Source organism: Nerophis lumbriciformis, linkage group LG11 (genome assembly GCF_033978685.3).
Source record: "Nerophis lumbriciformis linkage group LG11, RoL_Nlum_v2.1, whole genome shotgun sequence".
Taxonomy (NCBI): domain Eukaryota; kingdom Metazoa; phylum Chordata; class Actinopteri; order Syngnathiformes; family Syngnathidae; genus Nerophis; species Nerophis lumbriciformis.
Genome location: NC_084558.2, coordinates 22,165,828 through 22,185,241, shown reverse-complemented (window position 1 = coordinate 22,185,241; position 19,414 = coordinate 22,165,828). Strand labels below are relative to the sequence as shown.

At 37.4% G+C, this 19,414-nt stretch overlaps 1 protein-coding gene across 1 annotated transcript in view; it reads right to left on the bottom strand.

The window, feature by feature from the left end:
• Positions 1-1,809: 1,809 nt before the first annotated feature.
• Positions 1,810-19,414, bottom strand: part of wdr45b (WD repeat domain 45B) — a 26,582-nt gene continuing 8,977 nt past the window's right edge. Inside the window, exons 5-10 of the mRNA XM_061967051.1 lie at positions 12,732-12,826; positions 9,618-9,808; positions 9,467-9,552; positions 8,101-8,202; positions 7,299-7,420; positions 1,810-3,885 (exon numbers count right to left, since the gene is read on the bottom strand). Coding sequence (XP_061823035.1) covers positions 3,779-3,885; positions 7,299-7,420; positions 8,101-8,202; positions 9,467-9,552; positions 9,618-9,808; positions 12,732-12,826 — 703 coding nt within the window. The 3' untranslated portion in view covers positions 1,810-3,778. The remainder of the gene's footprint in view (positions 3,886-7,298; positions 7,421-8,100; positions 8,203-9,466; positions 9,553-9,617; positions 9,809-12,731; positions 12,827-19,414) is intronic.

Here is a 19,414-nt window from a genome sequence, read left to right as displayed (position 1 = left end):
GAGAACGGCCTACGGATCACGATTGAAGCCAACAAGCAAACCGTCAACTTCCTCGACGTCACTTTCAACCTGAGAAATAACAGCTACCAACCATTCACGAAATCCAACACAACACTCCAATACGTGCACCATGACAGCAACCACCCACCCACCACCACAAAAAGAATACCTACCGGAATTAATAAAAGGCTATCGATGCTGTCATCTAGCAAAGCTGAATTTGACCAAGCAACCCCCCCGTACCAAAAAGCCCTTGATGAAAGCGGTTACAATTTCACCCTCACCTATGAACCCACGCCAGGAAACCAACCAAAAAAGAACAGAAAACGAAACAACATCATCTGGTACAACCCCCCATACAGCAAAAACGTCTCAACTAACATTGGCCACAAATTCCTCAGTCTGATTGACAAACACTTCCCCAAAGGCAACACCCTAAGAAAAGTATTCAACAAGAACAACATTAAATTGAGCTACAGCTGTATGAACAATATACGACAAATTATCTCAAACCACAACAAAACAATTGCAAATGAGCCGTCGGCCCCCGGACAGAGCGACCCCAAAACCAACAAAGGCTGCAACTGCCGCAAGAAACCTGATTGCCCTCTCAACGGGGGGTGCTTACAAACATCAGTTGTTTACCAATCTAAGGTAACACGCAAGGACATTAACACATCCGACACATATGTAGGATTAACCGAGGGAGAGTTTGAAACCAGATGGAAAAATCACAAGGCTTCTTTCAGGAACCAAAACCTGCGGAATACCACAGAACTCAGCAAACACATTTGGGACCTCAAAGACAATAATGTTGAATATTCAATAACATGGCAAATTCTTGCATCCAGCACACCTTACAATAGTGGTAATAAAAGATGCAACCTATGCTTGAAAGAGAAACTGTTTATTATATACCGTCCAGACCTGTCATCCCTCAACAAGCGCAGCGAAATTGTATCAGCATGCCGCCACAGACGGAAACACCTCCTAGGTAACACATGAGCCAATCACCACGCCCCTACGCCAGCCTGTACACACCCACTCTGTGCCTTATATAAACCATGGTATGTGAATGCTCCCATTAAAATCTCCTGATGATTGAGGGAACCCCTCATGAAACAGGCCTGTAGAGATGAAATAGTCTTGTGATTTTTTTCCCACACATACATATATTGCGCTCTACTACGGTATCGAGCACTATTTTTTGGATAACCTTATTAAGACATATATATATATATATATATATATATATATATATATATATATATATATATATATATATATATATATATATATACTGTATGTATATATATATATATATACTGTATGTAGCAAGCTACTTTTGCCATGTAGCTTGTAGTGTAGCTTTTTACAATTCTCTGGAGATATCTTCACCTGGAGCTTAGCTACATTTAATTAATTGTGAGTAACTAGTAGCCTAGCTTACTACATTTTCCAAGTAGCTTGCCCATCACTGCGCTTTAATAGAACTGGAATGATACTCAAAGCGCTTTACATTATACATCACATTCACACGATGGCGGAAGATGCCATGCAAGGCGCTAACCACGACCCATTAGAAGTCTTGCCCAAGGACACAACGGCCTCGTTGAAGATGGCAGAAGCTGGAATCTAACCCTCAAGTTTTTACCATCTGCACCACGCCACTCCGCCCCAACGCCCCCGTTTTACTGAGAACACTTTGCAAAAGAACCCATGAAACATTGACTTGGCTTGAGGGGATAAAAACTGACATATTATTGAGCCTGATAAAGCACAAACAAGAGCCCATAAGAATGAGAATCGTTTGTTACCATGTTTTATTTTCAAATTGAAATGCAGATTTTGTTTTACATTTAAACTTTTAACGTGAGGATTTCAACAGTTGGCTTATCACTTTGCAGAGCGTCCTTTCATTGTTCAGTATAACCAAAAGGTGGGGCACAACACAAATGGACAAAAATTAAATGTTTTGGGGGGGGTTCTCTCTTGAAAACGGCGTAGTGGAAAGACAATACAACCAAAAATGAAGTACACTTTTATTGTTTGAAATGTGGATTAGTATTCACACGTAGTGTCAACAAAGCCAATTGCTCTGATTTGCATGAGCAGGATGTAGTTATTTACACAATGGAGAGCAGAATGAAGTAGGTGACAAGTCACCATCCCCTGAATAGCCATTTCTCAGTGTGACATAAGAACTTGTGTTTAGGCAATAGATGGTCTGAGGGGACAAATACTACTTTTGAGCATCACAAGTTTGTTCTAAGACACAAAACATCACAATACTAGCAAGTATACCTAATGCTACGTTTTAATTACTAATTTTGTTATTTCAAGAAATCTTACCAAAACAATTTTGACTTGTTCCATTGGCAGATTTTTCTCATTACAAGCAAAAATAACTTGAAATGAACAAAAAAATCTGTCAATGGAACAAATCAAAATTCTCTTGATAAGATTCCTTGATGTAAAAAATTAGTAATTAAAACTTATTAGCTAAACTTAGTCGTATTGTAAAGTTTTGTGTCTTATAACAAAATTAAGATGCTCAAAAGTAGTATGTCTTCCCTCAGAACATCTATTGCCTAAACACAAGTTCTTATGTCACACTGAAAATGACCATTCAGTGGATCGTGACTTGTATTAGGTTTGTTTGGATATTTTGACTAGAAATAACAAATACACTTGGTGAGATTGTGAGTTTTTCCAGTGAGGATATATGGAGCAACCAACAAGTCATTCACAAGCATTGTCAAGTCTGTGGGCCAGAAAATAAAAAATATATGCTGGAATCTTCTGGCAACAGAAAGACGGCGTAAGGACGCAGGTTTGATGCGGCTCAATAAAAACTAAAAAGCTGCATGCCGAAAATGGCTGCCAGGCAAGACTTTGGACACCCCTTTTGGAGAATGTGCTCCCTTTTCTGCAGTTTAGATGCAGATAAACATGGGGAAAAAAAACAATAGACCAAGCAGGAACCATGACTTCGCTTGGTTACATCTTTCAATGTAACTTTAAAATGTATTTGGATTTTCCGCATGTTGGATTTGTTAGCATTAATCTTACTTGGATTTCATACCAAGCTAACGTACAAAACATATAACAAAAGCATATTTCCACGTCATTACAAAAACAGATTTGAAAAGAACAAAAAAAAAAACCCTTGGTGATAGCAATGCCTGTATAGATTTCATTTAAAAATAAAAAATCACAAGTATAAACTCAAACAAAAAATGATTTTCCTCCTTTTTTCCCTCCTTAATATTCAGTCTTGGGTTAATACAGTGAAGGATGCAATGTTTATTCTAATTTACAGCTACATGGCTTTGCTGAGTGAACACATTCATTGTGGTACTTTTGTGTATGCATACACACGCACGCACGGACACACAGGAAATGTGTGTTTGCAGGTTCTCTCTCCAGTCAGAGGCACTCGCTAGCACTAGCTCAGGTGGTGTTAGTTGACAAATCTCTCCATTTATCATAATTATCTATTTGATTTAAAAAATAATCATCCATTGCAAAGTCCTCGGAAGACGTCTGAAAAAATCCAAAACACGTGCTTCCTTTTTTTATTGTCTCCTCCTCCATCGCGTTTGGTTCAAACACGTCGCTCTGACGGCCCAGCAACAGCCGTGATAGAATGTATGTCTCCATTAAATGTTTCCCCTTCTTCTGTAGTGACGCTCTTCTCGCAGAGTCTGTCCACGTCATGGGAAGTGAATTCATTCCTTCCGAATAACCGAAAAAGAAAACAGGCCGTGTGACGCTGTCATATTTTTTCATCGGTCATCTCCAGGAACTGGGCGTAAACATCTCTAGAACATTCTCCCTTCTGGTTGAACAGGAACTTGTAGTAGCTGCCATCAGCACAAATGGCTGTAAAGGACAAAAGAAAGAAAGAAGAACTTAAGTGTTGTGTGATAAATTCCCTGTAATGTTAACATATACAAAAATATATTGTTCATTGTACTTGTCAAACTATAGTTCTAGGGTAAAAGTGTGCATGCACGTGATCTAATATGCAAAGTTGCTAATGTTAATGGTCAGGGTGCTACTTTACTATTAATGTGTTCTCAGGACATTTTATGGTGGCTTCGTTGTAACCGATAGGAATGCAGAAAAAACTAACATTAAATAGAGGTTGTAAATTATTATGTATTTTATTGAAATACATATTTTATCCCCAGCCCATCCGCAAGCGTTCTGACCCTCACAGACTGGTTATTAAAGACACAGATTTCACCCTTTAGGAAATGACTCCTTATCATAACTATTAATGTGAATAAAAGACAGTGGTCATAGATTCAAACAATAGATCCAGAAATTCAAACTACTCCACCAACATGGGCAAGACCAAATAGCTTTCAAAAGGACCCCAAGAAAAAGATTGTAGATCTCCCCAAGACAGGAATAGACTACAAGACCATCAAAAAGAAGCTTGGTGAGAAAGAGACAGCAATTACTGCAATAATTCATAATTAGAAGAAATATAATAACAAGTCAATCTCCCTCACTATGGAGCTCCATGTGAAACGATTCCTCTGGGGCCTCATGTAACAAGCTTGCTTCTGCACAAAAACCTGGCGTACGCCCTTTTTCACGGCAAAAACGAGATGTATCAAGACTCACGATGTGGAAATGTGCCAACTTCATGGCTGACGTATGAACATTTCTACAGGCTGTGGACACTTTGGCGACACACAGGTTTCAACAATGTGAAAACGATTCTGGCAAGAACACAAAATGTAACTTTTTCGCCAAAGCACTGAATAATTCATAATAATATTTGTGAAGACGTCTATTAATTTATTTAGGCAAACAATTTCCCACCTATTGCCTTCACAATGTGTTCCTGCGACTCCAACACAGCGCGACCAGTCGGGCAGACAGCTACAGCAGCTGGTGATTGCGGCACTTTAATGGCGGTGGAGGAATGACCAGACGTGGGTTACTACTACGGCTGCTAGCGCAGGGAGCTTTCCTGGGTTGTAATAATAAATTGAGAAATCTAACAAGAGTCAAAGTCTTTTGTACCCTTTGTGATACGCTGGTATGTTTAAATTTAAAAGATTTAAAATAAACCCATCCATTAATTTTCTACTGCAATTGTCCCTATCGGGATTGCGGCGGTCTGGTGCCTATCCATATTTCAGCATTCTCTTGTAAAACTCTTGTCTGGTTGTGAGAAGTATGAACACATTGTGTTGTTAATTACACAAATGATATTTTTATTGAGGGTCTTCAGAGTCACCCACCTCTTCTAAAGTTGTACGTCTCATTGCAGCGGCTATCTTTTCAAATGGGGTGCAACCTAATTTCCCCGAGTCAGTTTTGGCCACACGCATCTATCTTCTTCACCTTCTTCCTGAGTCGTCCATTTTTTTTATATTTCAGCCTGTTTTCAGTTCTCGGCGACACGGCAATGACAGGCTGTTCCAAACACTAGAAAGAAGCACCTCCTACTGACTTGTGATTGGCCATAGCTTGCTGAGCTCAAGCACATGGCTACTTTCAATATGCTTTGCATATTTATAAGGGGGCATAGCCTGGACATGCCATGCCACACAGGCATCTGTGATCATTTCCAAGTTAATTGCAATGTAAAAAAGAAATGTGCTTGGATTTGTACGTGCGCACACTTTTTACTTGCGTACGTTGTTTTCCGGATTTGAACATATGTCTATTTTAAGTAGGAAGTCCACACAACTCTTGTTACATGAGGCCCCTGGTGAGGATAATTGTGAGAAACACCGCACATTTAAAAAAATCCTGAGACCAGTACCAGTATATTCATACTGGGAGAACAAATCTACTGAGCACACTATTACTGTTGTGAACAACACAGTATAGGAAACATCTGGAGCAAAAGCCACAAAGGCTTCTTTTTATTGACTAGCTCAGCCTTCAATACGATCTTGTCAAACAACCTCTTCTTTAAACTGTGCAACCTTGGACTGAACACCTCATTATGAAACTGAATACTGGACTTTTTAAGGAAGAGCTTTTAGTGTGCCCAAACAGGACAAAACATGTATTCTACTGCATCAACACTGTGCTCAGTCCCCTCCTCTTCACACACACGATCGTGCGGCCTCCTCCGCAACAAATCACATATTCAAATTTGCAGATGACACAAAGGTCATCAAAACGTCAATGAGGAGAGGTTGAACTGGTGTGAAGACCGAAGCCTGGCTCTTGATAAAAAAGACAAAGAAAATGATCATGGACTTTTGCAAGTCAATTCATCTTGACCATGCACCTCTCACCATCTATGGACAGGTGGTGCAGAGGGTTACCCAGCTTGCAAAGATTGTAATAAATCCATTAAAAGAAGACAGCCTACCATTTACTTTAACTTGGACACACACATCTATACCTTTGACCATTCTAAGCCAGTAATTTACAAGAGTTATCTCACCTTTTGAGAAGCCTCAATTTTTGTAATGTTTTCCAATGTTGTAAAAATGTGTAGAATAAATATTACATTTCAACACTCTTGTCAACGAAGATTTGCATCAGCATGCGACACATAGTCATATTGATACTAGGCTAATATAGCTGATATAGACACTTACTGTACATTATGTGTTGCCTTTTAATTTTTTGCGGCTCAAGACAGATTTGTTTTTAGTATTTATGGTCCAATATGGCTGTTTTAACATTTTGGGTCTAATGTAATGGAGCACAGTTACCAATCAAATTATTAGGAACACAATTTTTGAATTGGATCGAGATCCTGCAGTTCCCACAGAGTCATCCTGCTCAAAAAGACATATGTTAAGGCTGTCTGAAGATTGACAACTAATACCTGAATGCTTGGGATGTGGTCACATGAGACTGAAACTTAATTATTTGACATCAATTGGACTTCCCTAGCACAATGTAGAAATATTCTATCTGAAAGATGTCCTTAAATGACTTATGTTGTGATCGGGCGCTATGTACTCGTCTGGAAATGTGGGGGATTGTCGTTGCTAATGCGGGCCACCAAACCCTGTTCCCGCCTCCCCGCCAAAAAATTGAGAGACTGGTACAAAAAGTGTCACTCATCCACCAATGCACAACCACACATACAGTACGGACCACTAGGCAATGGCATCCTTGAATTGTTCATGCTTCTATATGTACCACAACTGCAAAACAATTTTCTGATAAGATGAGCTCAAATGTAATAACTATTACCAGCAGGAAACCAACCATCATGCAGTATTATTGATCTACATGCCTTAGAGTAAACTAACTAATAACTAGTAATACGATTTTTTTTGGCAGTCCTAAAGTGTCCTCACCTATGACGGCGTTGGGCTCTGTTCCGAAGGCACACAAACATGGGGAGCCTGAGGGCAACTGGAACCTGGAGAAGCTCCACTTGGAGCTGAAGTATTTTGGAAGAAAGCTGGCTGATGCCAAACTGTGGAAAGAAAGACACACATCCCAGATACACATTCAGGATTAAAAACACATACCTTTCTGTGTTTTACTGATTTAGGACAATACGAGTGGTGTGTCAACAAGAACAAGGTAAAGAATACCACATGTTGATATTTCTTCTCGTTACTTAGGTTATGATACTTTTGTTACAACTGTTAAACTGCTTAAAGCGTAGGATGTTCATTTGGACATTACTTTCCACAAAGTATTCGCAGTGCATCACCTTTTTCAATGTTTTGTTATGTCTCAGCTTTCTTTCAAAATTGATTAAATTGATTTGTTCATCTTTGAAATTCTACACAACCCCAAAAATGAAAAAATTAAAACATATCGATTGTATTTAAAAAAACAACAACTAAGAAATCACATGTACATAAATATTCACAACCTCCATAATGCTCAAAATTGAAAATTTTAAAATGGCTGTACACCGACGCTCAATCAGACTTGAGGCTTTAATAGCTGTGAAATTTCTATCAACAAAGTATTGCGCAAAGGCAGTGAATAATTATGTACATTCAAAACTTTTAAATTTTTTAATACATTTGCGAACATAAAAAAAAACAATTCATATTATCATTATGGTGTACAGGGTTACTGTTTCAGTCCTTAATAAAGTTACGACAAAGACGAGGAAAAAAAGGCTGAGGATAAACAAACCTGGACTGCTTGTTCCTTTTCGCGTCTTCGGCTGCAAAGATGTGCACTGTGCCATGGTCACTGGATACGCAAATGAGGGACGCATCTTGGTTGAAATTAATGCTTTGGAAAGGAAAGATTGACAATATAAATAGCTAAATAGGTTCAGTAATTCTCCAGTAAACAACAAAATGAAGATGATTGTATGTTATTTTCTGCCTTCATTAAACGGGTTGAAATGCAATTTGTTGGTGAGCCTCAATCGCACAGCCTGAATGCAAAATATTTTATTAATTTAATTTGACTTAAAAGCAGAATAGTTACATTGAAATCCTGCCACTGATGTCTCATCTGAACTGAGGGTGTTGTCCCGCTACTGATTCAGGACATTACTATTATTTTCAGTCTGTCCAGCTATTTCAGGAGTTATTCAATACTGTAAAAAATCTACCTGTTGAGCATACCCTTCTATGTCTGAAGTACGAGGGAACAGGTATCTGACAATATTGCTATGTTAGTAATAAATCAATACCAATGTCAATATACCCGTATCTACCGAATATGACAAACAGCTAAAAAACTCTACCCTATTTACAGACTATAAATTACACCAGTACATAAGCCGCACCCACTAAATTTTAGAAGAAAAAATGTTTTAGATATTAACAGTATGTTGTGAAATAACCTATTTACATAGAAAGTTGTTATACATGTTTATTTTCATCCTTTGTTTCCAAATGGTGCATGTTAACATGGCAGTAAAACGGCTGATCCAACAAAACAGAGAAGTCATTGATGTTTTTATTCATTCTTTTTGAGATTAATAAGATTTTCTAATTTTTTAATAAGGATCAATGTTTATCAGGATTCTTCTTCCTTGTACTTTGTAAACACTTTGAGTTTGAACAGTTTTTTAAAGTGGATCATGTTAGTACATTGTTTGATTTCTTTGCTTAATAAATTCCATAATTTAGTCATTAGCAAAGAAAAATCCATAGATTAGCCGCACCTCTGTATAAGCAACAGGGTTCATAGATTGTGAAAAAAGTAGCGACTTATCGTCCGGAAAATACGGTAATTCAAGGAAAACAGAAGACAGTTCCAAGGACAAACACTAGAATGAGGTAACGATATTTGCAAGTGAAAAGTCTGAGACCACAATATGAATCTGAAGTCTTTCGAGAAAATCTGTGGCCAGCTTGAAAGCGAACAGGCACTCTGAGTGGTTCAATTATTATCTCTCGTGACGCGTACAATACACTGCAGTGCTGCTGTAGCTTTAAAAATAACTAAATTGTAACACATTTGGACTCCTAAAGATCATGCTATAATTTACACACACATTACTTGTTTCTCATTATTTAAACATGTCTTATAACAAGCTCACCAGTAAATGTTTGCCGTCTGAGAGCCTCGTCTCAGCTCCTGTATGAGCTGACCAGCGGATGTGTCAAAAATTCTGATAAGGGTCCCCTGTGGAGGACAGCACACATTTGGTCACAATCAAAAATCAAAAATCCATATGGCTGTTGACCTACTTTCTCTGATGCAGTAGCTATTCTGGTCCCCTGAAGGTTCAGGGAGATGCAGCACAGCGAGCCCTCGTGGGCGGGGATGTCAACGGGGGGCTTCTCTGTGTTTGCCAGGTCTACTATCTGAACATGGCCTGAATGAGTCCCAGGAAAGGCCAGAAGAGAGTTGTTACTGTTGGGACACAGCACACACAGTCCTGAGGAAAGAAAGGAAATGTAGTATTAACTATTTGCGGTTGCATTAATTCACAACTTTTACATGCATACAATATTTTCTGTCTTAACTAGAATATAGTAAATATTGCAAGGAGAATAGAGAGTAATGAAGAAGTCTGCCTTCTACGAATGTTTTTCTAGTTGTTATTGGTTATTGACATAACCACAAGTAGGGATGATGTTCGTTAAGAAATTATCAATGTCGATGCCATTATCGAATCCTCTTATCGAACCGATTCCTTATCGAATCTCTTATAGAATCCAGATAGGTTATTGTGTGTGCATCTTGTGTGTGCACTGAGTTTCAAAAGCCGTAGATGTTATGTGACTGGGCCGGCACGCTGTTTATATGAAGGAAAGGCGGACGTGACTGAGGACAGCATGCAGACGTTAAAGGGTGAAGGTTTCAGGTGAGCGAGGACGCTAAAGGCACGCCCCCAGTGAGCTTATAGTGCTGCTATGTGCCGACAAACACATCACCAACATGGACGAAGTGCCGCTCACTTTCAACAAGAAGGGGACCAGCCCGGTAGCGAATCGATACGCACAACCGGGCAAGAAAAGTCGGCTTTTACTTTTTCCAAGGAGCCCCACAGCAACAAGACTGACTTTGAAAATGACGAGAGGGAATCTGGCATGTTTGATGGAGAACTTTCCCAGCTGTTCATTTCGGACACAGAAGATGAGGACTTTGATGGATTTGTGGATGAGGATTCATCAAAAAATAATGTGAGTACATTATACATACGTTGAGGTGGGAGATGTTTGGTGGTAGCGGGGGTATATATTGTAGCGTCCCGGAAGAGTTAGGGCTTCAAGGGATTCTCGGTATTTGTTTTGTTGTGTTTATGTTGTGTTACGGTGTGGAGGTTCTCTCGAAATGTGTTTGTCATTCATGTTTGGTGTGGGTTCACAGTGTGGCGCATATTTGTAAAAGTGTTACAGTTGTTTATACAGCCACCTTTTTCTTTCTTTCTTTCTTTTTAGTTTATTTCGAACGTGAACACACTTACAGCATAATACATCACACAATTTCATATCATTTCAATTACCCTCAGTGTGACCTGTATGACTGTTGATCAAGTATGTCTTGCAGTCACTTACGTGTGTCTGTGAAAGCCGCATACATGTGACTGGGCCGGCACGCTGTTTGTATGGAGAGAAAGCGTACGAGACGACAGGTTGTGGAGGACGCTAAAGACAGTGCCATCACGGCACGCCCTCAATATTATTGACGCGTGGAAATCGGGAGAAATTCGGGAAAATGGTTGCCCCGGGAGATTTTCGGGAGGGGCACTGAAATTCGGGAGTCTCCCGGGAAAATCGGGAGGGTTGGCAAGTAAGGCTGATACCCTCGAGGGCCGCCAAAAATTATCTGTTTCTCAGCGGTAGTCCATATGGGCCGCAGCGGTCCTCCGTTATACACTTTTCCACCAATTGTGACAGTAATGACAATATCAAAATAACATAAGAAGTCTGGATCTAAAGTCATAGAGAAGTTTCTTAAGCACAAAAATTATGACTTAAGTGGTGAAGCTGTATTTTCATTTGCACTTACACTGTACATTTTATTGACAGTTTATTTAAGAAACATATATATTATTATTTATTATTATTAATTTAATTATATTTATTTTTTTAGCACTGCATAACAGTATGTAAACCCACCCCCCAAAAAAAACAATTATGAGTCCCTTCTTTTGTAGTATATTGGATTAGTAACTTTTTTTCTAATCAGCCTTGATAATAAACTAACAATGTTTATCCTGTTAAACTGTAAATTGGAGTTATGGTCAGGGTTGCATAATTATTGAATACAAAATAAAATCTAAAATAATATTATTAACTCAGTGTTAACATTTGAGCGGGCTGTGGGCCCCTCGTAGTGGAAAAGTTGGGCCCCGAGATCAAAAAGAACACCTGCATTACAGAAACGTTAATATGATTGTTCATGGTTTTCAGTCAGTAGAGATTGGCGTTCTATTGCATTGTGTTGTGCATTACAAACTAAAACGCCATTTAGCTGCTGACACAGAAGCAAGCTTACAGATAATGCCGTAGCAAGGCGATGTATTAATACGCTTAAAAAAAAAGAGTTCCTCTGTGTTCACTCTTACAATAACAATGTCCGTAAAGCTTTGTTATTATACAGGATACAGATCATTAAAAAAAAATTGTTCGCGGTTTTTGGATGCATTTTTAGAGTGACTTAGAAGCAGAACGGATTTCTCCAATTAGTTGCATTGCTAGCCACTTAGAACGAGACAATTATTACAAATTAGAATGCAAAAAAAAAAAGTTTTCTTGTCTCTCATAAGGATCTTGAAAAATACCGGTAGTCAAAATTCCCCCCAAAAAAGTGCAGTTCCCTTTTAGCTTGGATTGTGCTTTCATGCACTTGTTGGCTTCCTTTGTCATAAAGAAAATCTTACATAATTTTAGTCAAAGTGTTTTTGACTAACAGCCCTGCCTCACAAAGACAGTAGATCTGATAGGATCTCCTCCGTAATAAACCCCCAGATTCAATCCCCCCCACGCTACTTCACATGCAGCTACATTAGCTGTGATTGAATATATTACAAACTTTTCCCTTAAGACTACAAAACGATATATATGATCGAATTTAATTTCATCATTTCATCTTATTTTTATTCATTGATGAAGGCAGGTCATTTTGACTCAGTTTTTGTCAATGTGCCTTTGTTTTGAACTGTTATCGTCTCATTTTTGGTTAGGAAAAACAGGTCAATGTTAATAACTATGATGAAAATTAATCAACAAAATTAACACTGTTAGAACAGTTTTAGGTAACTGTTGACGATTTTAAAAGCGTAAGAACTACTGACTAGTGTCATCCTGCATCACTGTTATTCCGCCGGCATTACATTGCATGCAATGACTGACCTTTGGGGTTGTAGCAGGTTTCAAATACGTGCAGCTGGTGGGGGTTGTGGGTAAAGGTGAACACTTTGATCATAGAGTCCAGGACCACCACAATTCTGTGCACACAAAAGGTATAATCAAATACGCTGTTGTAAAACATACAGTTCAGGAAGGTATGTTGTAATAAAAGGCAGCAAGAGATGCAGTCAGAAACATTTTGATGTATTTTGAATAGGAAAAATAAAACATAGTGAAAATAGTGAAAAAAAACACGTCTACTAGAAGTTTGAGATGTCACCATGCCTGCTACTCTTGACACAGCGCTAGTATCACTACACTCAACAAAAAAAGTAAGTCATATGATTTCCGTGTTCACGTAACTGCAGCCGGAGTCACATTGACTGATAAAATATAAATAACATCAAGGAAATTGACATAAATGTAAGTGAAATTCTGTCTTTGTGAGGAAAAGGAGCATATGTTGAGAAAAATATGTGTCTGGACATTCATTCACGAAACACTCAACCGCTCCGTCCTGAAATAAACAATGTCGAGACAGCCACTCAAAACAGCAACTAAACTACAAAGCTAATGCTAACAAAATCAATCCATACACCCACAACACATCTCATTTGCTTGTGTTGTTGTGAACGATATCATCGATGTATGATCGATGTACAAACAGCAGTCGTACTTTGAGAGGCGGTCTCTTTTTTTATTTTTTTTATTGTGACGTTATATTTTTTGTCTTCATTTTTTTGGACCCAGAGACAGATTTTGAGGACAGAAAAATATATTTTGCAAGCACAGACCTTATGTTTTGAAAAGAGGTTAAACTCAAGCAAAAAATAAAAATGTTTGAGCAAAGATCCATGTATTTTGTGCACAATTAAAGTGTTTGCATGATTGCTAATGTCTATATTAACAATCAATAATTACTGCGGATTCAGATTTTCTTCCGACACTCGGTTAGATTTCTGTTATGCTTTTGACAAACCGCAATATTTGTGTCAAAAAGGCAACCAATCAGAGAACTGGACAAATGTACGCTCTGATTGGCTGCTTAGTCTCCAATGAGATCGTTATATAAAACTATTTTCAACATGCCGGCGCTATATGAAGCGGAAAGAGCAACTTTCCAATGTATGCTTAGCTACATTTATTCATTTAAAACATCTTAAACCAGACATGTAAAGCTGGGATGATAGCAGTGATATAGAAAGATCCTGCATATTCGACCATTGCAGACGGTTTCATGCACAGAGCTTTATTGAACGTTTAGTAGATATTTTTCTTTTAATTTTTACACCTATATAGCTTGACTCATGTCTTATTATTTGTCATAATAACATGTGACTATTAGTTGATACTTTTTAACAATTTGTACTTTTTAAATCAAATGAGTTGTTCGAGACGTGCTGTACATTCTTATTTAATTGGAAAATGTTCATTTATATATGAGTTTAAATCACTGTTAATGTGATCATGTGTTTACATTTGTTCTGCTTTTCTGTTTAGGACAATCAAGAAGAAAATGGACTCTCAAGACAATTTAAAGAACAGAGCAAAAACAAATGGATACAACAACCTGCAGCTTTGGCTGATCATGTGAAAAAAATGTTTTTGCCTGTATAAATTAATAACCAAAGTGCTAAAACTACTGCTTTTGTGATTCATTTCTTGCCTTAATTGCAACTATTCCAAAATAGGGGAATATATTCAGTTATTACAAATGAAATTTCATTAAATATTTACAGGTACAGTTAAAAGTACAAACATTTACAACAGGATTTAAAAAAAATCAACAACTGCTATATGTTACGCCAAATTATTGTTTTAATTAATAAAAATAATAGTCTGAGCTTTTACAGAAGACATGTATATTCCTTATTACTTCAAAATGTGTTTAAAATAATATTTGAGGAGTACTGTGTGATGTTACTGTATGGATTCCAAAAAGAAAGACCATAAAGACTTCTCTTCTTTGGAACATAATCTAGATTGTCTCCAGCGTGTTTCTGAGAGTACATGCACAACTACATCATCAAGTGAGTTTGCAAAGCTGATCGTAGTATTACATATTACAATTTATCTAAAAACAAACTAATGAATCATTCATCAAATAATATTTCTCCATAAACAATAATAACTTTGCAAACACTTTAATTGTGCACAAAACACATTTATATTCGCTCCAAAATTTTATTTTTCACTTGAGTTACGGTAAAAAAATTTTCAAAATGTAATGTCTGTGCTTGCAAATTATATTTTTCTGTCCTCAAAATCTGCCTTTGCGACCTCAAAATTAAGACACAAATATAACGCTATGTTTTACAGCCTCGAGTTGCCTCTACTCGTCAAGCTAAGAACAACAACACAGCACACTTCCCCCCTCCACAATAATAGCGCGGTGCGCCACATATGGTCTAATTCCAGTAACAAAACAAAGTTTTCAAAAAAGTACCTTACTTTATTGATAAATTTACACAATTATTATGATTTAAATTAAAATCCTGGTCAAAATTGTCCAAAGATGTAGTGCACTAATAAATGTGAATATTTTTGCATTTCATTCACAAAACATTTTATAAAATTAATTTGACACAAAAAGCACACATTCTATGGTGGTAAAATACGTATAAAAGATAACTTAATTAAAAACAAAAACGGAAAAAATTTATTTTATAATATTAATATTAGTTAGTTTCAGTTTGATACGAACATGCATACAATACAATTACAATGTAATGCATCACATTTTTCTAGTTGTTTCATTACAGCACATCCAAAAAGGAGTAGGAAGAAACAGTTTATTCAAACCTACCCCTTTTCATATCATAGCAGTTTTATCCCATTTCTTTGTTCTAAGTAACAGAACAGTGAATAAATAAATGAGTATTATATCAATAAATACGTAAGTAAACAAATATTAAATACATAAATAAATATCAGACATATACACAATAATCAAAGTTCTCATAAATAAATAGTTAAGTAATTTTTGGCTTACCTAAGTGATGAATGAGATAATCTTTTTTTTTTTTTTTAAAGTTCAAGATGTTTATCATAATTCTTCTTCTTTGTGAAAACTTGTAGTTTGAACAGTTTCTTAAACTGAATCATAATAGTACTCTCTTTGATTTCTTTGCTTAATCTATTCCATAATTTAATTCCACAAATTGATATACTAAAGGTTTTAAAGGGGATCTGCACTTTTCTTGGAATTTTGCCTATTGTTTACAATCATTATGAAAGACATGACGACGAATGTCTTTTTTTTCATTCTAAATATTAAATAAATGTGATCAAAAGTTTGCTGACAATGGAGCCTGTGGGAGCCGTGCAATTCCGCCTATAAATCCCTTAAAAAAACATCCGAACGTCTCCATTGAGGTTTTATATACATGATGTAAGTATATATGTAATGTAGTAACGGGCACATTTATAATAACATTTAATATTTACGTATTTTGATCATTTTAAGCATGCACTGCGCATTAATTTTAAAAACGCATCACAACGTTTGTTTGTTTTTTCTTCATCACTGATTATTACTCACTGCAGATTTTATAAGAGCCAACAAACATAATAAAACGTCACTTGCTTTATAGGGTCTGCTGTCATTAGGATGCAGACTGCTCGGATTTTCATATATTCCCATTTAGATGTAAAATGTATCATAATCCTCACAAAGAAACAGGGTTGGGGGGAACATGCGTTTTTTGTGTTGCCCTTGCCAGTTTCTGTTCCTAAGTCGCTGTCAAAGTGTACCAACTTAGAATACCTACTACGACATCTCATGTCCAGGTGAGAGGCATGATTTATGACCTAGAACAGGGGTGTCAAACTCAAATACAGAGTGGGCCAAAATTTAAAACTGAACAAAGCCGCGGGCCAAGGTTGAACAAATTAACCTTTTAATAGGGACCCAAATAAGTTTTGCATTGAATATTGAACAAGCAAGGCTTATATAACTTTATAGTGACATGCAAAATCAAGTTTCAAATAATAATAATAATAAAAAAATATCAATGGCATATCAAATACAATTTAAACAAAAATTGAATGCCTCTTTTGTATTTGCAGCCTTCTGAGGTAAATATCAACATTAACTTTTTCCACAAGCTAATAAATTTGAAAATAAAATAACAATGAATAAACCAACCATTCAGGACTTTAAACTGCTCAGTTTGCAACACACTGATCTAATCTGATGTGCCCAAGCAAGATACCTGGCATCTTTTCTTGGATGCTAGTTCATTAATGTCGGGGCTCAGGCTTTGAGCTGAGGCAACCTTCATTATCGAACGAAGGTGTTCATCAGTCATTATATCTCGTAGTCCACCCGGACCACAGTCTTGGGGGCGTGCCTTAAAGGCACTGCCTTTAACGTCCTCTACGAGCTGTCGTGACGTCCGTTTTCATCCATTCTAACAACGTGCCGGCCCAGGCACAAGATATGTGCGGCTTCTGTACGCACACACACGTGAATGCAGCGCATACTTGATCAACAGCAATACAGGTTACACTGAGGGTGGCCGTATAAACAACTTTAACACTGTTAGAAATATACGCCACACTGTGAACCCACACCAAACAAGAATGACAAACACATTTCGGGAGAACATCCGCACCGTAACACAACATATACACAACAGAACAAATACCCAGAACCAGCACTAACTCTTCCGGGACGCTACAAAATACACCCCCCGCTACCACCAACCCCCCCATCCCCACACACACACACACAAACACCTTGTAGCTTCCCGGAAGAGTTAGTGCTGCAAAGGGTTCTGGGTATTTGTTCTGTTGTGTTTATGTTGTGTAACAGTGCGGATGTTCTCCCGAAATGTGTTTGTCATTCTTGTTTAGTGTGGGTTCACAGTGTGGCGTGTATTTCTAACAGTGTTAAAGTTGTTTATACGGCCACCGTCAGTGTAACCTGCATCGCTGTTGATCAAGTATGCTTTGCATTCACTTGTGTGTGCGTGCAGAAGCCGCACATATTATGTGACTGGGCCAGCACTCGTTGGACTGGATGAAAAGCGGACGTGACGATTTTCGGGAGGGGCACTGAAATTTGGGAGTCTCTCGGGAGGGTTGGCAAGTATGAGAATTAGCGGTGAATGCGGTGTTACAGCGGCACCGCCGCTGTATATAATCGGCGGGCCAGCTCTAGTGTTAATTTGATATCGCCTCAAGGGCCAAGTGAAATTACACGGCGGGCCAATTTTGGCCCGCGGGCCAGAGTTTGACACCCATGACCTAGAATAACCTTACAGGGAGCAAGAAAGAGAGGAAACAGCAGACCACTCGATGATGTAAACATAGGGACTCAGGAAGTGACCACGGCGCCGCTATAGTTTGTCTGCGTTAGCGTTTATAATAACAATACCACTAATACTTGGTTAATATTCAAATCACGAAATGTAAATGGAGTATTGTAAGTGCTTTTTGAATGTTTATTTATCGGATTTTATGGGCGGAATAGAGAGCTCCCACTGGCTCTGCTGTAAGCGGACTGTAATTTACTTTTATTCACAAGTTAGAATGCTTTAAAAAAAATCCATCCGTCGTCATGTCTTTCATAATGATTGTGAACGATAGGCAAAATTCCATGATGTGCACATTTGTAGTTGTTTCTCCATATTTCTACACAATAACACAGATATGTTAACAATAGTGAGCGTAGAAAATATGGAGTGATTTTTGCGATTGTTATTTAAATGTATTGTTGCTACTATTATTTTTATTTGTTGTGGCTTATTCATTACAAATGTATATTCCCTTTTTAAATTATATTTAAAGTTGAGTTTTGGTGTTACAATGAATACTCCTATTTTCAAATTAATGAATAATTGTGTTATTAATCGTGATTACACTTACTATCAATTTAAATAATCGTGAGTATGATTTTTTCCATAATCATCCAGCCCTATTCAAGCACACTCTGTATTTCTGGCTTTTAGTCAGCCAGGCTTAGGTTTTTGTTTTTTTACTGAGGAAAATAAAGAACGTTGCAAGTGACAGAACTTTGATAAAGAAGATGAGCAACACGGCCAAATTCAAGAAAGAACTCATAGCAAAGTAAAAAGGTACAATAAGTTTATCATGTAAAGGTTCCTAATTCCTAATTAACACAGGTTGCAGGGAGAATGGTTTAAGGGAGACACGTAACAGTAAGTGAGCCGGGCCAGTGTGTGTAATGTTTGTGCCTGCTGTTGAAGTTTGCAATAAAGTTCAAAGTGAGTATGCGGCTCTAACTTTCCACTTGTTAAAGTTACATTTGTAATGGACGTTGCTCACCAACTCGAGTGTACTCTGGGCAGAGCGGACTCCCCGCGTGAAATGTCCATAGTCTTGTGCACCCACGTGGCCAAAGTTTTACTTGATTAAATTTCACATTGAGTATTTAAAAAGCTTATGCAACAACAGGGATAATTTGACAGCAATTTTTAATTTGGTTTAAGTCGAACTTTAATCATGTAATTTGATTTGGTTTTAGTCTAGTTTTAGTTGACAATTTTACAACATTTTAATCAGCTAAAATTACCGTAAATTTAGTCGACTAAAATATAAAGTATGAAAGATATCTTTAACATTTCCTTGAAAGCACTTATATTTAGGCCAACTGAAAGCATTTGTTTAACACAAAAAAAGCATGAGCTTAAAATATGGCCAGGAATGATGCCGTAAATAAT